General features: G+C 42.9%; 1 protein-coding gene across 2 annotated transcripts; it reads left to right on the top strand.

The window, feature by feature from the left end:
* Positions 1–274: 274 nt before the first annotated feature.
* Positions 275–20,336, top strand: fn1b (fibronectin 1b). Of its 2 annotated transcripts, none has more exons than XM_034220933.1 (45): positions 275–584; positions 817–942; positions 1,158–1,295; positions 1,838–1,969; positions 2,356–2,493; positions 2,576–2,722; positions 2,835–3,023; positions 3,247–3,429; positions 3,834–4,010; positions 4,517–4,672; positions 4,761–4,889; positions 5,007–5,150; positions 6,450–6,571; positions 7,341–7,509; positions 7,598–7,774; positions 7,957–8,085; positions 8,165–8,254; positions 8,348–8,542; positions 9,236–9,514; positions 9,625–9,888; positions 9,969–10,063; positions 10,310–10,478; positions 10,870–10,956; positions 11,137–11,328; positions 12,493–12,684; positions 12,809–12,898; positions 13,265–13,531; positions 13,656–13,772; positions 13,866–14,027; positions 14,125–14,280; positions 14,379–14,495; positions 14,575–14,844; positions 14,933–15,120; positions 15,205–15,292; positions 15,683–15,862; positions 15,976–16,065; positions 16,468–16,656; positions 16,767–16,856; positions 17,291–17,748; positions 17,873–18,011; positions 18,606–18,767; positions 18,872–18,997; positions 19,092–19,198; positions 19,325–19,411; positions 19,714–20,336. In XM_034220933.1, the coding sequence occupies exons 1-45, from the start codon at positions 443–445 to the stop codon at positions 19,780–19,782; spliced, it is 7,113 nt and encodes a 2,370-aa protein (XP_034076824.1). In that variant the 5' UTR covers positions 275–442; the 3' UTR covers positions 19,783–20,336. The 2 variants fall into 2 exon arrangements, with proteins under 2 accessions (XP_034076824.1, XP_034076825.1); XM_034220934.1 differs by having other exon boundaries at positions 276–584; positions 13,656–13,766.
* Positions 20,337–20,811: the final 475 nt, after the last annotated feature.

Here is a 20,811-nt window from a genome sequence, read left to right as displayed (position 1 = left end):
TTTGCAACATTGACAGAAACCTTAAGTTGAACTCAGACATGATGCAGAAAGTTTCAAAGAGTGCCGGAGTCTGATTTAATCTCTAAAAAGACATTTTAATTTAAAATGCTTATTCATCTTTATACCCTAATGTTATTTTTGTCTTGTGGTTTTTTGTCTTGAGGGTCAGTATTGCTCACACTCGGGCGGGTCGTCCGGAGCTCCGGTTAAAGTCCTCCCCTCTTGCGGGCTGCAGCGGTGTGCCCGGGTATAAAAGCAACGCGCTCCCTCTGCTCGACCTGGTGCACCAGCTGTAAGGATACAGCTAGGAGCAGAGAGTAAAACAAATCAGATCTCTCCAAGCTAAACTTTAGTTCTGCACGCGCTTCTTTTGCAAAACTTGCTTCGTTAACTTGCTTCGTTTTTTTTTTTCTTAACCTTGAAGTTCTTACTTTTCCACAAAATGACCGGTGGCCCGCTGACAGGGTTGCTGGTTGCGCTGTGCGTCAGCAGCGCAGTCCACGGATTGCCAAAAAAGAGCAAAAGACAATCCGGCCAATATCAGGTGTATCCAGAGTCCCGGGAAGCAGCCGCCGTTACTACAGGTTGGTACATGGACTTCCATCATAAATATCAAAACATTTTTTGTTTAATATCCTAAATGTAAATAAAAAAAGTGTTTATTTCACTTTTGTCATTCTTTGTGATTTAATTAATCCAATTTAATGTTGGTTGCTTTTTCGTTTACAATTAGCCATCATGCACATGTTTAATGGAAGGGTTAGGGTTTTGAATGCTTAATCATCTTTGTCATAATCGATGTATTTGATTTTCTAGTCGGCTGTGAGGAGAATGGTCGCTCATACAGACTGAACGAGCAGTGGGACAAACCCTACCTCGGCAGTACACTGGTGTGCACCTGCAATGCAGCAGGAGGCATCAAGTGTAAATCTAAACCTGAAGGTCAGTGAGAAACCGACCCATACAGAAATGTCTTAACACTTTCCACATCTGGAAAAAGATTGACAATAGTTATTGGCTCCTTGCCACTTGTTTCAGAATGTTGTGTCAATATCAACACCATGACTAAAACACCAGAACTGACTTAGTAAAAAACACTTGGGAGCACTCAGCGCTATCAACACACTCTTAACATTATTCCTCTGTTGTTCTCTCAGTGGAGGAGTCCTGTTATGATAAGTACAATGTCCAGTCATACCGGGTGGGTGAAACCTACGAGAGGTCAAAGGACGCGATGATATGGGACTGTACCTGTATCGGTTCTGGACGTGGAAAGATCAGCTGTACCATTGCAAGTGAGTAACCAGAATAATGAAATACCTGGACTTCAAAAAACAATTGTAAAATATTGTTCTAAATCAATTAAATATTGTAATTCAAATCAATTGAAGTGTGTTGTATTTAATTCAAATGAAAAGCTTTTTAGATTAATCAAAGTATTTTCTTGACAAAACAAGAGGTAGGTATTTCCTGCTCCTTACATGTATTAGAAAGACATTACATCATGATTTTTTAATTACATGTTTTACGCAAATTGTATTAATGACTGCATATCAAATTTGAATGATGGATATACTGAAAGGCCAACACTCTTAAATCCATCCAAAAAACTCTCAAAACTCACTTAGGCTATTCACTCTAGCTTTCAAACTCTGATCAATACCCCCCTCACACTATACTCGCACTTGGATTAGGACTACTGCTTTTTTGGTACTGTTTCTGATTGTATGTAAATTGTCTTTGAGCATTAGGAAAGGGCAAAGGCGCTATACAAATCCAATGTATATAGTGCAATCATTTCAAACAAATGCAGCTAAGTATTTCTTTTTCTCCACAGATCGATGCCATGAAGGTGGGAGCTCTTATAAAATCGGGGACACTTGGAAGAGGCCTCACGAGACGGCTGACTACATGCTGGAGTGTGTGTGTCTTGGAAATGGAAAAGGAGAGTGGACCTGCAAACCTGTGGGTGAGTACTTTGACCTGATTCATTTAAACGTGTGGGGTGACCAGGACGTGAACACCAAAAAAGAACTCTGAAATACAGATAACCCTAACACTAACATGCAAGCTTTTATATGCAGCTGCCATCACACAATCACACAATCTTACTGACAGGGTCATTTCTCAGAAGCATGACTGAGTTTGATAGTATTGTCAATATTTGACAACAGTCAAGGCAAACAAGGTGAGCAAGAGAGCATGCCCCTCCTCTTTTGCCCATCTTACACCACAGCTATTGATTTTCACTTGGTTTGTTTTTCCCATGTGGTTTAGCAGCTGTGATTTCAAGTGATTTCTTACTGTGTCTTGTAAACTACTGCAGATGCAATACATATTCTGTTTTTTGTGCAGCTGAGCGCTGCTACGACAACAACGTGGCATTATCATACGTCGTGGGGGATACCTGGGAGAAGCCGTACCAAGGCTGGATGATGCTCGACTGCACCTGTCTAGGAGAGGGAAATGGACGCATCACATGCACCTCAAGGAGTAAGAAGAGTGTAGACACACACATGGACACACTTTTACATTCTTCAGTATTGGCTGTTGACCATTGTTGTCCTCCCACCAGACCGTTGCAACGACCAGGAAACCAAGATGTCCTACCGTATCGGAGACTCGTGGACAAAAGCGGACGCAGGTGGACACACCCTGCAGTGTCAGTGCTTAGGAAATGGTCGCGGAGAGTGGAAGTGTGAGAGACACAACGCAGTCCGAAGTGAGACTCAAAAACTCTTTGCTCAAGGTTACATTTGCTAAAAGTTTTTTAAAACTTTTCTGTGATCTTTTCTGACATTCATCCTTCTTTCATTCTGTTTGGTGGCATACAGCCTCAGGTGCTGTCGTGTTGACCCCCGACCATTCGTTGACTCTGCAGCAGCCTGAGCCCCCCATTGAGGGGACGTGCCGCACCGACTCTGGAGCTGCCTACTTCGATGGACAGCGCTGGTTCAGAAGCCAGGGCAGCACGCAGATGCTCTGCACCTGTCTGGGCAACGGAGTGAGCTGCCAGGAGTGGGGTGAGTGAAAGCAGGGGTCTCTGTGAAGAAAGAAGAATAATGATAAAAAACTGTGGGATCTTTTATGTTTCTTGTTGGGTTTCTTTGACATGAAATGCCTTTTAGAGCGCCAGATTCAAGTCATAACACCCAGTCACCCACCATAATCACCATTATTAGATGCATATGGTTTGTCTCCGCTGTAATTGCCTCATTCTTGACTTTCCCCTTCCGGTCTGTGCAGAGTCCAGGAAGCAGGAATACGGTGGCAACTCTGACGGCCAGCCATGTGTGTTCCCGTTTGTCTTCATGGGAAGGACCTTCTATTCCTGCACCTCAGACGGACGCACGGATGGACAGCTCTGGTGCTCGACAACCTCAGACTATGTGAAAGACAAGCAGTACTCTTTCTGTACTGAGAAGAATGGTGAGAATTAGGAACAGGGATTTCAACCTGGGCTTGACCATTGTTTTGGTTTTGTAGATATACTGAGCTGACGTTGACCTTTTATAAAACAGCCATTGCCTTTCAATATCATCCATATTTAATATTCCCTCTCAATATCTTGCCTTGAAAAAGTCTGTAGAAACTGCCATAGAATTGTATTTATCATCAATCAAAATCAATGTTTTTGTTCATTTCTGTTTGGACATAAATTCCTTTTACACTTGATATTCCCACTTGGGAATTTGTGAATATTTATACATTTTGCTATAACAACAACATATTGCAAGAATTGACAAATCTATCACAGTCCCCAAAATATAAAGAAGACATAACATGGCATTATGGATATATTGTAAGGTGAGATTTCCCTGTCTCTATTCCAGCCGTTGTGGGAACCCGAGGTGGAAACTCCCATGGTGCCTTGTGCCACTTCCCCTTCCTCTATAGCGGCCGCAACTACACCGACTGCACCTCTGACGGGCGACGTGATAGCATGAGGTGGTGTGGCACCACCCACGACTATGACACAGAGCAGCGCTTTGGATTCTGCCCCATGGCCGGTGAGTGTGTGTGTGTGTGTGTGTGTGTGTTTTTAGAGACAGTATCAGAACAATAGCTTTGAAATGTCTCCAGTTTACCTTCCCAACATAAAAGGAAAATTAAAGGTGTTTAGGAATAGTTTTAGGAAATACACTTATTCACTTTCTTGCCGAGAATTATTGATACCTCCTTTAATATATGTTGGTAAATATGGACCTATACAGCCAGTACATGAAAACTCTGAAAACAGGGGGAAACGGCTTAGCTCTGTTTAAAGGTCCTATATAACAAGAAAGTGAAAGATACAATTTGTATAAATGCTAACATGCTATGGAGATATTTCCTTTGTAGAGAATGCAATTACACTAGATGTTTTGGGGGGGCTTATAGTTATGGAAGAGTAATTACTTTTGACTTATTACATAAAGAGGGCTGATACTGGCCTAACTGAACCAAAAGTAATTACTCCCCCCCACGGTACTGTTTGTTTTTTATTCATTCTTATTTCCTGTCTTTCTTTGTGTAGCCCATGAGGAATTATGTACCACCAACGATGGAGCCATGCACCGTGTAGGCGACAAGTGGGACAAACGCCATGATGTCATGGGTCACATGATGGAGTGCACATGCCTGGGCAATGGCCGCGGGGAGTGGAGCTGTGTCGCTCACTCACAGCTGAGAGGTCAGAGAGCTAACTCCCATTTGGACTTGAAACAAAACTGTTGTCCTAAAGCTTAAGTTTAAAGTTGGGTTTCCTCCTTTATCAATAGATCAGTGTATTGTTGATGGCCTGAACTATGATATAAACCAGGATTTCTCCAAGCGCCACGACGAGGGCTACATGATGAACTGCACCTGCTATGGACAGGGACGTGGTCGCTGGAAGTGTGATGCTCTCGGTGCGTTTATGTCTCAATAGCTCGGCTGATGATGATTTACTTTTATAGAAAAACGACCACCCAATCCTACTTTGTCTCATCCTATCTCTGCTGTCTTCCACTGTTTTGAACTAATAGATCAGTGCCAGGAGCCACAAACCAGGACCTTTCACCAGATCGGAGACACATGGGAGAAATCCATCCATGGCATCAACTACCGCTGTTATTGCTATGGCAACGGGGTTGGAGAGTTGAGATGTGAACCCCAGCAGACCTACCAAGGTAAGAAAACGAATTCTCCGTACACCATCGCTTTAAAAGTCGCTTTCCACTTCAACTGATCTGTTTCTGCAGAGTCCACATGGTTGGAATATGCTGGTTCAAGTTTTTATATATATCCCAGAACAACAAACATGATGGAAAAATCGCCAGAAGACTTTAACCAGTGCCCTTTTTATGGATCTTGTATACTTAGACATGATACAAATACATATCTAGAGTTGTAATGGCTTTCACTTAAATATCTCTGATGTCCATTATGGATTTACTATCATAAGTCCACTTAAAGATCATAGGAAAAAGAAACGGCAATCAGATTTCAACTTCAGCTCCATTTAAAATTCTATATTTTTGGACGATCCATTTGTTATAGTTGTGATAACCCTGGCTCGTCTGAGTCTTAATTATGGGGTGAGCGACCTAAATACTAAACCTTTGCCATCTACCAGATAACATGTATTATTAAATTGGATTATATATTCAATACATTTTTCTCTTATCTAATTTGGAAGTATTATTGACTTTAAAAGTGAATTAATTAGCCTCTCAGTTCTTTCCAGCAGATTGTCAGACAGCTGTTTGATCTTTATTTGTGTTATCTCAACCCTCCTACATTGCCCTCATAAAGTTCAGGTTTGTGGAGAGAAGCGGGGGTTTGGTGTTTTTCTCTACTTTGAAGTTACCAAATGGAGAAGTGCTTGCCAATCACATCACCCCTGTCTCTCCCTTTTAGTCTTTGTAGTAGGAGAAGTTTTCCTCCCCCGCCTGGTGTTGTTCTGCTGACCTGCTGAGGAGAAAGCGATGCTGGGCTGGGAAGGGGGGGGGTGTTAAACAAATCCTGCCTCCAATATCTCCCTATAAAGTTGCTTAATGTGGTACTTTGTACTGAAGCACATTGTGTATCCTGAAACAAGCATTGACCTCAAAACCTGCAGTTGCGACATTTATCTCACCATGATCAAAGCTGTGTGCTTCAGATAGTGAAGCTTTATGTTAGCAAGGTAAACTGTGATGAATATAGTGATCCAGTGTTAGGTGGGACTGTAATGTCAGTGGGTTTTTGAGCTGGTTTAGCAGCGTCTGGTGGTTAGGTTCTGTCTCAAAACGATGAATCCATATGACAGAGTCTCACCAAAGAGTAGCCAACTTTCACCCCCACTCGCTACAGGTCACACTGTTACATTGTGTGTGAGTTCTTTTTTCTCTTTCTCTGCTAATAGCAGCTTTGTTCTCGGTCTCTCCAACGCTCTCCTGATATCTTCCCCTGAATCTTCTCCTACTAATGCTGCTCTAACTCCTCAGATGGCCACAGACCTGTGCAGGTGATCATCACAGAGGCAGGAAAACAGCCAGACTCCCATCCCATTCAGTGGAACCCACCTTCTTCTGTGGAAATTACCCAGTACATCCTCAAATGGAGAATTGTGAGTCCCCCTTTTTATATATTGACTTAGTAAAAGAAAGTATGTTTTTTTTAATGAAAGGGTTGTTATAAATATTCACACAGGTAGTATTAGTAAAGGTGAGCAAACAGTCAATTGCTTTTGGTAATGTTGACTAAACTTTTGAACATGGACAGACTAGGAGATTAGAGGTTACATTAACTCCCCTTTACAGTCTGCATGCACCAACACACAGACTCCAAGGAAAACATCTCCCTTCCTGGGATTTTGTTTTCTTACACATTTTTTCTCTCTTTGAAGACCTCGAAAACTAACAAGCTGGCTGAAATGTTTATGAAGCTTAAATTGAATTCAAACTGATTTCCTCTGAAGGGGGTTGTGTATTTTAGAAATAAATGTTACTTAACGCCCTCGTCTGGCTCTCCTGCTGAGAAAGCTTTCCGACAGAGTAAATACCGCTAAAGCAGGAAATGGCAGTAAACGAGTCCGAGCCAGTGTCCAGTCCAAAATATACAGACTACCATATAAAGTCCTAATTTTCAGACTTATTCCAGTAAATTCTCTGCACATAATGTTTTATATTCAGCTTTATCATATCTGTGCTTTCATTTTAACGATTTACGCATGCCTAAAGTCTAGACATTGAAATAACCAGTTGTGAAAACATCTCACTACAGGCTTCATCTAGTAGCTGTTTTTGCATAGCATATTTCATGCCAGACCAATTTATGCTTCAAGTACATGAAAACCCGACCTTCATCACCTTTTATTTTTGTACCTCTTATGGCAGAAAAATACCCGTTCACCCTGGAGAGAGGTCAACGTCCCAGGCCACCTTCAATCGTACACCATCAGCGGGCTGCGTCCAGGCATCACTTACGAGGGTCAGCTGATCAGCATCCTGCGCTACGGACGCCGCGAGGTCACACGCTTTGATTTCACCACCACTCACGGTTCCTGTGAGTAAACTCAAGCAGTTAGTGACCTCTCAAGGACACAGATATAAATACATGTTCACAGGAACATTATATTCCTTTTTCTCTCAAGTGGAAACATCGGAGGGAGAGACGACCGCACCTCCTGCAGTGGTGGACACTTCTGAGTCCGTGACAGAAATCACTTCCAACAGCTTCGTTGTGTCCTGGACATCTGCGTCTTCCACCATCTCTGGCTTCCGGGTGGAGTACGAGCTCAGTGAGGACGGGGCCAAGCCCAAAGTCCTTGGTGAGATAATTTGAGCATCACTGAAACCTTCATTATATCTCATGCAAATGATTGAATGGATTGATTAATTGGCATGTTCTTCAGTTGAGGTTCTTATATATCTATGGAAACCCTCTTTCAGATTATCTGTCATTTTGTATGACTGATTCGTATAATAACTAACTTTGTATTGGTGTCTCCAGATGTTGCTCGCACGGCCTCCTCTCTCACCATTGGTGACCTCCTGCCAGGACGCAGATACAACGTCAACGTCTACGAGCTCCCGAATCAGGGACAGCCAAACCTCATCCTGACGACCTCCCAGACTACAGGTGGGAGGACTATGCCAATTTTGGACATTTTCAAACATGGTGCAACGTGACCAATTTTCATCTGCTTTCCCCTCTGCAGCTCCTGACTCCCCGGCTCAGCATGTGGTCGATGACGTGAGAGAGTCCTCCATCCGAATCAGCTGGACGAGGCCTCAGGCTCCTATCACTGGTAAAGAGCATGTCTCTGTTAGTCTGTTTACAAGTGATTCAAATTGGTAGTTTTTGATGTAGAGATCAATTTTATTGTCTCTGTGCCTGCCAGGTTACCGTGTGGTGTACACTCCATCTCTGGAAGGCAGCAGCACTGAGCTGAACTTACCCGACTCCGAGACCTCCGTAACCCTGGCTGACCTTCGCCCCGGTCACCTCTACAACATCAGCATCTACGCCGTGGAGGAGGACCAGGAGAGTGAGCCTGTTTTCGTACAGGTCAACACCGCTGGATCCCCTCTCCCAGGTGCACATTTTTAAACAGACACATATCTTTCAGTTGATAAAAAAAATGATATCCATAAAAATGCCTCATAACTTAAGCCAATGGAAAGATGTTTTCCTATTAAAACATTCACAGTACGTTTTGTATTTTATTTAAAATCTGAGTTATTCTTTTCTTATCTAACGTTATCTTTTGGCTGTCATATGGCAGATTAGGACTATACACAGAGCTAAAGATTCCTTATAGGGCCGGAGAGCTTAAGGCAGCTCTCTCCACTGTTTTGGAAATACTAAGCTTGACTAAACATTGCTATGTCACACTATGCTTTATAGCTTCAGCATAGTAATATCTTCTTATCCTTATCACGGTCTGTTATGACTTTTTGTATCTTACCCTGTCGTGGCCCCTGAATAACCTTTCATTAGTTCACGGTGGACACAGGAAAAACAAACATGCATGTGCAGCTGACACAGAGACACACACACACTTTATAAATCCTCAGTTCATCTGAAATATATACATTAATCTTTTAGATATTTTTACTGTACTTTATTTTTCCCATAAGGTGATTGCGTTGAGGCGTTCTCCTAACACAATGAGTACAACATGATTAAAACATTGCTACATCAATAGTGGTGAATAACTCCAAAGGATACTTTAATAAAGCCTGATTCTGATTTTACCTTTTTGTCTATCAATCTACCTCTCTCACAGAGGAGGTCCCGGCTCCCACAGACCTGACGTTCTACGAGGTTTCAGACATGAAGATCAGCATCACCTGGACCGGTCCACCCAGCGAGGTGACCGGTTACAGGGTCCACTTCACCCCCGTTGCTCCCGATGGCTCGGAGACGAGGGTTCTGCAGTTGCCTCCTTCACCCAACGCATATGCCGATATAACCCATCTCCAGCCAGGAACAGTGTACCGCTTCTACATCTACGCCATGAATGGTGGATCGGAGAGCCAGCCTCTTGTGGCAGAAAAGTCTACCAGTAAGTATTGTCATGAACAAAGGAGCTTGAGTTAGACGCAGAGGGATTACAATAAAAGATGAGAGACTTTCTTTCATACACATGTTTTTTTTTCTTTCTCCCCTCTCAAGAACCTGATTCGCCCACCGATGTGCGTTTTACTGACATCAGGCCCGATAGTGCCGTGGTCACCTGGGAGGCTCCCCGTGCCATCGTCAGTGGTTACCGCCTCTACCTGAGCATTGAAGGATCCAGCCCCGTAGAGAAGAGGATCCCTGGCAGGGTCACCCAGTTCCCTTTGAGGAACTTACGCCCAGACACCCAGTACACTGCCACCCTGCACTCTGACCTGGACAATGACCTCAGCGAGGGCGTCACTACATATTTTACCACCGGTCAGTATGAAAACAATCAAAACATCTGCAAATACATTTTTGTAATGAAATTAATTGTATTTCTGTCTTTTTCCTCCCAGCTCCCCAGATGGGAAATAACCCTGCTTTCAGCACTGAGGTCACTGATACCTCTATCATCGTGACCTGGATACCTGTCCGCAGGTTTAGTTACAAGGTAGACACCTTTTCATCATGTCCAAAGAACTTACTTCATCATTACACTTAGAGATAACCTGGTCATAATCAGACTTAATGTGTGTGAAGTGAAAGGGGATACTAGAGTGACATGAGTTTTGTCAGTATTTTGTTTGCAGCTGGTCATACTTCTCCTAGAGGGCCAAACATTAACACTCAAAATGAAGATTGTGTGTCTTTTGCAGTGGTATATTTACTGGGTTTGCCTCTGCCTCCTTCTCCCCAGCTGTCTGTGCTCCCCAGTGTGGAAGGCGAGTCTCCCAGAGAAGAGACCTCTGAAACTGGAAGTGTTTATATTCCCGGGCTGATCCCTGGAACTCAGTACATCTACAGCGTGCAGCCCATCTTCAACGGACACAACCGTGGAAACCCTATTACCCGCACCGTTGTGACTTGTGAGTATCCAATTCTGAGAATTTGCAAATGTGCTGTAGTTGTAATATTGTACATGTATGCATCTCCATGTGAATTAATTCCCACACACACACAATTTACAGTGCAATGATTCCTCCTACCAGAGTCTACAACAAACGGTTCATGAGTTTGGCCATGATATGTGAATTTGTTTCAAACTCATGCACATTTTGGTTACTGGCCACTGGCATTGCCACATCCCCTTTTGGCCAGTTGGCATGAACTCAGATCACCACACACATACACAATTTCAGCCTCCTAGGGCAAAAACCTTGGCCAAAGAGTGGAGAATGTTCTGTCGACCGACACAAAGTGCTGCAATGAAACAGGTTTCACATACTTGTGTCATAATCTGCTATCCTTTGCTTGCAGCCCTGTCTTCCCCCACTGACCTCAGAGTACAGTCCAACTCAATCACAGGAGATCTCGTCGTCTACTGGGTAGCTTCCAAAACCCCAGGTAAATATTGACTGTGCTCCCTATGCACTGCCAGCACATTGAATATTGCCAAGTCTAGACCCTGGCCTTTGGATGGTATTTCTTTCCACGAGGACAAATGATACTTCCCAGTATTCCCTTTGGGATAATTCATTTCAGGAACATCTTGAAATAATGTTTACCATATCCATTTTTTTTCAGGCATCACAGGATACAGAGTGACGAGCACACCTACCGACGGCCAGCGAGGAAACACCCTGGAAGAGTTACTCCGAGCTGATCAAACCTCATTTATGCTGGAGAGTCTGAATCCGGGTGCTGAGTACAACATCAGTGTCTTCAGTACCAAGGGCCATTTGGAAAGTGTGCCTATCTCCACAATTGTCACACCAGGTAGGAGCCAACAGGAAAGCCTTGAAAACATGTAGATAGTCCTCAAAAACACAACTTTGTCTACAGTAAAGACTGTGTGTGTGTCTGTGTGAGAGAAAATAAAGATTTGTATTTGGGTGAAAGGGCTGAGTTGCGATCAAACAGCAGCTAACTCCACCTGTCATTACAGTTGTATTTTCTGTATTCTCATCCTTAGAATGTATTCTTCTTCATCCTCACTCACTTTAGTTTGAGAGATGCGTAATAGGCTAAAGGGTCCATAGAGAAGCAGAGTTGGGCCATCATTTATTATATTTTTAAGAGCAACTCCTATGTAAAACACATTCTTTAATGCAGCTTTAATTATCATAACTTATAACTAACATCTCATTGGTATAATGCATGGGGGGCATGTTTATTATTTGGAATGAACTTTCTTTTCTGGAGCATGCAGAGAACAGTATTATTAATCATCACTAAAATGCTTTTATTATAAGTCCACTGTTAATGTTTATGAACTTCAGTCATTTGTATTTATATTTGTTTTGCATGGCTACAACTCTGGATCTCTGACTGCTTTATTTGGGAATTAAATTAATGTGTTTGGTATAACTAATGTAATATCTCTAATTATGCTTGCACTTTGCAACTGGCCTAACCCTTTCAGACATCCCCACACTGAGACACATTGACTTTGTCGACATTACTGACACCACAATTGGCCTGCGTTGGATCCCTCAGAACTATCCAACCACTTTTTACAAGATAACCGTAGTGACCTCAGGCGAGAGCTTGCTAATTTTTCAAAATATGGCGCAAGCATCTGCTGGTTATTACACGGTTCGTGGTCTGGAGCCGGGTGTGGACTATGACATCAGTATCGTCACTGTTACAGAGGAGGGGGAAAGCGAGCCAACCACATATACAAAGCAAACACATGCTGGTGATGTATCTCTTTTACTCCATCCATGGGAAGGGCTGGGTTTTTTTTTTATGTGAAAACTGATGAAGCCACATTAACAAACCTTTCAATAACTCACATGACTAACTCAAACACTACAGTACATATCAGAAATGTATGACTTTCATAATATTTTCTTTCCAACATCCTAAATCAGATTTTATTACAGCAACCACTTTTTTTTTTCCTGTGTTGGCTTTAACTTTAACCTATCTTTTTTTCAGCCATTCCAGCTCCCACCAACCTGCAATTTACAGGGGTTGGTCCTGACAACATTAGGGTGACATGGACAGTTCCCCATGCTGCCACAGCCAGCGACATCTCTCGGTTCATCATCCGTTACCACCCTGTAGCCACAGACGATGACATCAAGGAGGTTAATGTTGGCGGAGCCACCAACACCTTCCTTCTGGAGAGTAAGACTATCTGTTTAAACACATCTGACAGAAAGCTGTGTTTAAAGCCCAAATTAAGTTGGCTTCTTTGCAATGCTCCACGTCAATCCATTCTAACGGTGTACCCATCTCCATTCCCATATAGACCTGCTGCCCAACACTGAGTACAGTATCAGTGTTGTATGTGTGTACGGGGAGCGAGTGAGTGAACCAGCCACAGGAACTCAGAGGACAAGTGAGTATGCCAGTGGTTTCTAACGTGGGTGAATGATATGGGCATTTTCATTAGAGTTTAATCCCCCACAAAAAATGTTTCAGGAGGCATATAAAAAAAGAAAAGAAAAAAAAAGAGAACGGAAGCAATAAACATAAAAATCAGGAAATTATTGCATCATTTTTTTCTCTTAATAAACAATTAAAAAAAATATATATAAGGCATTAAAAAACAAACCTATAATAGATAAACATGGTGTAATTTTAGCTGTGGTTCCAATGTTTGTGGGTAAACAACCCACTGATGTCGCTGTAGATCTTTTGCTTTGGTATTTTTTTAATGCAATTCATTGCTTGTTATTTACAATGTCTCTCCGTTACCTTTCAGCTCTGGACTCCCCTACTGGCTTGGACTTCTCAAACATTGGCACCAACTCCTTCACCGTTCACTGGCTGGCTCCGACCGCTAGTATCACAGGTTACCGCATCCGCTATTCAAAAACGAGTGGTGGACGGCCGAAAGACGAGAAGCTTCCCCCGACCAGGAACTTCTTCACTTTGACTGCATTGACACCAGAGACAGAGTATCTGGTGTATGTGTATGCTGTCACCCACGATCAGGAAAGTCAGCCTCTGACTGGCACACAGGCCACCAGTGAGTTTATTTTCTGATTTCTACTAACACCTTTATTTTTCTCGAATCTTGATCAGAACTATTCACATGTGATTTTATAGAATGTATTTATTATAAGCCTTCTTCCTTTTCTTATCCTCTCCAGTCTCAGATGCTCCAACAGAGCTGGAGGTAACATCATCCACCCCGACCACCATCACTATCCGCTGGGAGGCCCCCTCTGTCTCTGTGAAGAACTACAAGATCAGCTATGAAGGCACAAGTCTGCACAACACTTTTAATTATTTTCTTGTTTCCTCGTAACCTCAACTGTAGTCGGAATCTAACACGTGACCCTTCTTCAATCTCTGCCTAGGTGGCGAGGCTCCCCAAGAGTTTATAATCCCCGGCACTCAGACTACTGCCACCATCACCCGTCTGTCACCAGGCACTGACTACACCATCACGGTCTTTGCTGTTACAGGAAGGGGGGACAGCCCCTCCTCCAGCACCCCGGTCTCCATCATGCACAAGACTGGTACAGCAACATGAAAAAAACAGTTCCTGGGGGGAAAAGAAAATGTTAATGGGTTAAACTAAATCTAAAGCTTGTTATATGTCCACCTGTCTCATAGATACCGAGCCCCCCACTGACATGAGACTGACAGAAGTGACTGACCACGCCCTCACAGTGCGCTGGTCTCCTGCTCAGGGACCAATCAGAGGCTACAGAGTCACTAGTGTCCCCAAGAATGGCCTGGGACCCTCTTATTCCGAGGTGGTGGCCCCTGGTAAGACAGGCCGGAAAAAGAAAACATTTTATAACTTCCTTTTTTTTCCAACACTGCATCATCGTCTCATTGGCTCATTTTATTCATGTCTATTACAGATCAAACTCAGATTACGTTCTCCGGTCTCATGCCCACTGTGGAGTATGTTGTGAGTGTCTATGCGCTGGGCAATGATGGACAACCCTCCTCCCCTGTGGTGGATAATGCTATCACTGGTAAGTTGGACTCAATTCAGTAAGAGCTGATCAAGTGGAAAGTGGAAATTAATTCCCACGTCTTACATTTCTCCTGCAGCCATGGACCGTCCCAAGGACTTGACCTTCTCTGAGATAGACTCCAACTCCATGCGCATCACTTGGGACAGTCCAGACGGCACGGTGACATCATACCGTGTCCTGTACTCCAGCTCAGAGGAGAGCGAGAGGGAGCTGCGTCCAGCACCCAGAGGTGACCAGGACACCGTGTTGCTGAGAAACCTTCTCCCCGGGACAGAGTACACCGTCAAAGTCATCGCCCTACATGGTCGCACCCCCAGCACACCATTGGTGGGAACCCAGGCCACAGGTAGAAATACACCAAAAACATCCACATAATCTTGACCTAATTCATTTGTTCCTTGACTTAACTTTTGTATGTATTTTTGTTGTCTTAGTGATCCCTGCTCCAACCAACCTAGTGATAACAGAGATCGGTCCCTCCACCTTCACTGTATCATGGCGTGCGCCCAATGCACGCCTCTTAGGCTACCGTGTGGTCGTCAACCCAAAGAACATCAATGGCCCCACCAAAGAGATGAACGTTGCGCCCGACACCACGCGTGTTGTTGTACCAGGCCTCATGGTAACAAGAGTTCTTATCTCAGTATTTACATGGGTTTATAGTCAGTTAGTGAGTAAATATAAACTGTATGGCTGTGTATCGTAGGTGGCCACCACATACCAGATACATGTCTACGCCCTGAAGAACTCTGTCACCAGCAGACCGCTGGAGGGCGAGGCCACCACACAGGAAGGTAACTGGCTGCACTGTAAAAATGAACACGTCAGGGTACACACACCTTCTTAATCATCAAATTCTTTCAACGACTTATCAGAACCAATTCTTATAAATTCCCATCAAAGTGTCATTTGAGACATATATTTGGGTAAATTATTGTTACCAATAGACAATGGCATCCTTATGACATTTCCCAGGACAGCAAAACAGTATATTGTGTAAATTGAGCAATACAATTATTTACAAGTTTGAAAGCTAAGTGAAATTCCCTTACACTTTTATTCTTGCACAAAATAAACACATCCAAGCACTATTAATGGTTTTTTCCCACAAATACTATTTAAGGACCTATGAAAAGCATTACCCATCATCAGTCGTTACCCACTGCTTTTTTCCCTCAATGCAGATGTCAGTCCTCCTCGACGTGTGCGTATCTCTGATGTGAAGGATACTTCTTTCACACTGACATGGCGCTCCAAGGGGGAAACCATCACTGGTTACCTTGTTGAAGCATCGCCCAAAAGTGGCACCCACCCCACCATCAGAAAGACCATCCCAGGAGATTCAACCGATTACACTCTGACAGGTACACTACATCTGACTGCTAAACACAACGTAAAAGCTGGAAACAGTTTACACATTTTACATGTTTGGAAGTGTGATTTCACTGTTTCATGTTATTCTTTTGTTTTTTTAAAGGTCTCCAGCCCGGCACCGACTACTCTGTTAACCTGTATACTCTGAATGGCAACACACGGAGTGACCCAACTAATGTAATCTTTAAAACAGGTACTACACAAATCTGTGTGATGATCTCTCTGCTTCATTGGGAATACATTTCTTCATAATTTGAATTTATAATCTGATTTTCCACATCCAGAAATGTTTACAGTTGAATGTGAATACAAGCAATGTTAAGGAGAGAGAGAAAGATGGAAAAAACGAAAGGCACACAATGCTTTAGTTAATGCAGGCACACTAGAGAGGGAGTGAGTTTACCAAGTCTTAAACTCAGCTGTTGAGTTGCATTGTGGGATTAATTAAGGAAAAAGGAAAACTTAGTTACAGAATAATGAAGACAAGGTTGTTGGAGTGCACCATTAAATTGGTAGAGTACTATTTTTAGTCAGTTCTTAATCACATCAACAAGTAATCACATGATCTAAAAATGTTATATAATTTCCTTCATAGCTGAACCGGTGGTCCAGGCTCCCACGGCCCTGCAGTTCACGTCTTTGACCCCCACCTCCATCTCCTTCACCTGGCAGCCTCCTCCCACACAGATCACAGGATACTACGTCACCTACGAGGTGTCAGGAGGAGCACCACGAGAGCTCATCCCAAGACCCCACCCGGGGCAGAACTACGCCACCATTTCTGGTATGCCATGTCAACTGAACAAACCAAAAAAGGTTTTAGATTGATAAAAATTCAGAGAAGGATGAAACCTACTTATTCCACTATATGATACATTTGTTCTCTTTCCTCAGGCCTGAGACCATCCACAGGGTACATCATTAAGATCATTGCCATCCAGAACACACAGAGGAGCACACCTCTGGCGGGCAAAATCAGGACTCGTGAGTATTAAGACTTCTGTCTGTACAGTGACGAATGTATTGAATTTAAATCATGTCATAAGCGCCAATATAAACACATTATGGTCAAACATCCTATCAAATGTAAGGGTTTGAATGGCAGCTTTAATCTGCTTAGCTCAATCAAAATGTTTCGCTGCAACTGCTCAGAGGTCTTGAGATAAACTGTGCCGTCAATCAGCTTTAGGGTTGTAAAACAATAATACTTTTTATTTTATTTTGAATGCTTCAGAAAATGCCATTCAAAATATCATGTGTGTCCATAATACTGCATTAAGACATGCTGCCAGTGAGTAGTAACCCAGCAATGCTGCATATCTGTCGCCTCCTATTGGCTGAGATATGTTACTGCAGCTCTGCTTTACCTCCCCCTCATCTAACCTGCTTGCTTCCCTAACCCCGTCTCTCCTGCACAGAACCAGAGTCCTTGCTTTCCCTGCCTCTACCCCACCGCCCAGGAGGTTATGATGACAAGCTGGATGTGCCTGAACCTGAGTTTGACAACACAGTCCAGGTAGTGGGCAACAATGGCCAGGATGGGAATAGTGGTCAGAGCCAGACTGTGGAGTACACAGAGTTCAACAACAACAACAACAACGGAGACAACAGAAATAATGGTAACGGTGGCAACCCACTGTCCCCCTATGGGCAAGCTCGTGAGCCCCTGGTCTTTGTGCCCCTTCCTGATGCAGAGGGCCGCAGACTGCCCATACTGAAGCTGAACGTGCCCATTGGCACCACGTTTGGAAACGAGACCGGAGTTCCACAGGAAGCCCAAACTCAGACCACTCTTTCCTGGAAGCCTTACAAGCAGAGCAACGCCTACATAGTGTCCTGCCATCCCCTCACTCATCTTAACGAGAAGATGTTCCAGGTAAGAGACAAGGGGGAGTGGTCTCCAGTCCAGGCCCTCATGCAATCTGAGCAATATTTACTAATCATATTAGAGGAATTCTGTAATTGTATGGAGACAAACCTCATCCCTCTTTATTGTCCAGGTCCGCCTGCCAGGCACAGCCACCACTGCGACCCTGATAGGATTGTCCCCCGAAGCCAACTACAATGTGATCGTGGAGGCTCTGATGGGGGCGCTCAAACACAAGATACTGGAGCAGGTCGTCACTGCTGGAAACACAAGTAAGCATCCTACTCAGTTCAGTTTGATGACCAGTGAACTGAGGGTGGAGAATTTAGTTAGATAAAGATACGGCTTGCAAGTAAATTACTTGAATCACACACTCAGTTCCCGCACAACTGACAAAGAGCTCAACTGAAGTGAGAAATAAATGGAAATGATTCACTGCAAAAAGAATAGTTTGCAAACAAAACAACAATAAATCCTACAGGAACTGCTGTGACTAAACTTATGCCAATAATCAAGGGTCTATCTTTACCTCATTGATAGAAAACCAGGCCTTATTCTTATTAAACACAGGCTTTAATTCACAAGTTCCCCTGTCCCCTAGATATGAACTGTTCTCTTGCTGAAATACAATTTGTATTTACTACATAAATCAATTTTACAAAACCTTTTTTTAAAGATTTTACATTTTGTCTTTTTAGAAATATGACTCATTTTTAAAAGTAACCAGATAAAGACCATCATGGCCCAAAATAGGTTAACATAAAGAGGGGTTGCGGTTACTCTGATCAATATTTAAATAACTAGTGGCTTACAAACACATTTTTCTTATATTTATCTCATATCTATCCTCTCCCATCTTTTATCAGTCACAGAGGGAGTGCCCTCCGATAAGGACTCCTGTTATGATGCCTTTACTTCAACCTACCATGATGTAGGCAGTGAATGGGAGCGGATGTCAGAGACAGGCTTCAAGCTGTGGTGCACCTGCCTGGGAATGGGGAGCGGCCACTTCAGATGTGATTCATCAAGTAAGTTTTCAGGATATTTGTTTTTCCTGGTAGGTACATTTTGCATAGCTGCATTAGAATATATTTCACTTGTGTTGTCAAACTATCATCTTGTTCGTCATTAGAGTGGTGCAATGACAATAACAACAACTATCGCATTGGAGAGAAGTGGGAACGCCGCAACGAAAACGGTCAATTGACAAGCTGCACTTGCTTGGGAAATGGCAAAGGAGAGTACAAGTGTGAACCACGTAAGGCCTCTTAATACCCAAAGATATATATTTTACAACCGTCTCAAAAAGATGTAAAGGATGTAAATATTAACGTGAATGTACCCTCACACAGATGAGTCGGTGTGCTACGATGATGGCAAAGCTTACCAGTTGGGAAACCAGTGGCAGAAGGAGTACCACGGGGCCATCTGCACCTGCACATGCTTTGGAGGACAGCAGGTACGACACATCAGCCTCCCATGCTTTTGGTCTGATGTTCAGCGATATGTATATTGACTTGTGTTTTATTCAGCGAGTCAATTTAAGTATGTTTAAAGGAGGCTTGTGTTTGTTTGGTCTAATCAGGGCTGGAGATGTGATAACTGCCGCAGACCAGGTGGTGATGTGGATGCCAGTCCGCTGCAGCCTGTTAGAATGGGCAACACAGTACGCGTGAGTGGAAATCATATCAAATAATTTAAATGTTGTATTAATCAAGATGTAGCACATGGAATTTTGTAGCACATGATTTTGTGTCCGAAACTAAATTAAAAAAAACATTTTATTTCAGACCATCAAATTAATTATCCAGATTTTCTTTTTCAAAGCTTTTGTCTCATCATGTCCTTAACAAATACAAACAAATAGAAACTCAATAAATGACCTCACCTGAAACTAATGAAGAGCGAAAAAAGATTTGATGAAATTACAGAATTATTTGTACCTTGACTGTACCTCTTCATCTCTTCCTGCAGCACATCCATTGCCCCATTGAGTGCCTCCAACCGGCCTTGCTGGCAGACGCACACGTTCCTCTAGAGTAAAGGACCGGACATCTGATTGGATCCCCAACCTCCCATTCTCTGCACTGTCTCACATTTTAGAAGCCATGCTGTCTGCGAACTAAACTAACTGCCCAATGATTAGCCAAAGACTGCCTCTAAAGCCATTCTCTTCACTGTTGAGTCTTTAAAGTCACTCGCTATTGGAAAATAAAGACTCGCCATTTTCTTTTTGTATTCCATTCCCCTCCATACTTCTGTCAAATTGACATGTTTTACATTTCAATATTCAGAAACACTTCCTAATCAAAGAGCAGAAATAGTCTGAAAGTAAGCACTGTGTTAAAGAATGTCAATGTAGTTATTAACAATGTTTAAATTGTCCATGAAAATGTGCTTTTTGTAGCCCTTCTGTTACTGAGGGCTCGCACTGTGTGTGATTGACACATTCTGATTCCTAATGTCTTTTTACTAATGTTTCCTTTTAATATCAACGTGTGAGAACTCTTCTATTTTTGTACTTTGTTGTCCGTGCCTACCTTTTGACAAATAAGTCCCTTATTTTAATAAAGCTGGAGAGATCCTGAAACCTGAAAGTGTTCATCCTTTTTTGTATTATATATAAACAGGTTTTTGATTTAGCATTATTTACAAAAGTGCTTGCTAAAGACTTCACCCCTCCAATGTCCGCTATTGAATACAAAGGCCAACATTGCGCAGTATGAAGACCAACTAAATCAGCCAAGGGTTTTCGAGATATGTAGTAATTAGAGCAGATCAGATTCAGGGGTTAAAAAAGAAATTCCCTCAATATAATTTGCCATAATTGTAACATCTTAAAGTGTCCCTGTTATGCACATTTTTAGGTTCATGTTTGTATTTTGTGCCTCCACTGGGAAATGGTCTTTATTTTTCTCATACTGCCTGGGCTGCAGCACCTCTTTTTCCCCATCTGTCTGAAACCAGAGTCCACTCTGCTCTGATTGGTTAGCTGGCCAGCTCTATTGTGATTGGTCACCCGATAGAGAAATCCCCAAAAATCATAATGGGGCCCGTTCAAACTAGCTGAAA

This window comes from Gymnodraco acuticeps, unplaced genomic scaffold, assembly GCF_902827175.1.
Source record: "Gymnodraco acuticeps unplaced genomic scaffold, fGymAcu1.1, whole genome shotgun sequence".
Classification (NCBI taxonomy): Eukaryota; Metazoa; Chordata; class Actinopteri; order Perciformes; family Bathydraconidae; genus Gymnodraco; species Gymnodraco acuticeps.
This window is presented reverse-complemented; position numbering and strand designations above follow the sequence as displayed.

What these genes read in the sequence shown, in the direction of transcription:
- fn1b (XM_034220933.1), top strand. Translation starts at nt 443, where the DNA reads ATGACCGGTGGCCCGCTGACAGGGTTGCTGGTTGCGCTGTGCGTCAGC. An exon ending in CGAGGCCACCACACAGGAAG is followed by an intron (nt 15,293 to 15,682) that starts GTAACTGGCTGC and finishes CCCTCAATGCAG; the next exon opens with ATGTCAGTCCTCCTCGACGT. An exon ending in GGCGGGCAAAATCAGGACTC is followed by an intron (nt 16,857 to 17,290) that starts GTGAGTATTAAG and finishes TCTCCTGCACAG; the next exon opens with AACCAGAGTCCTTGCTTTCC.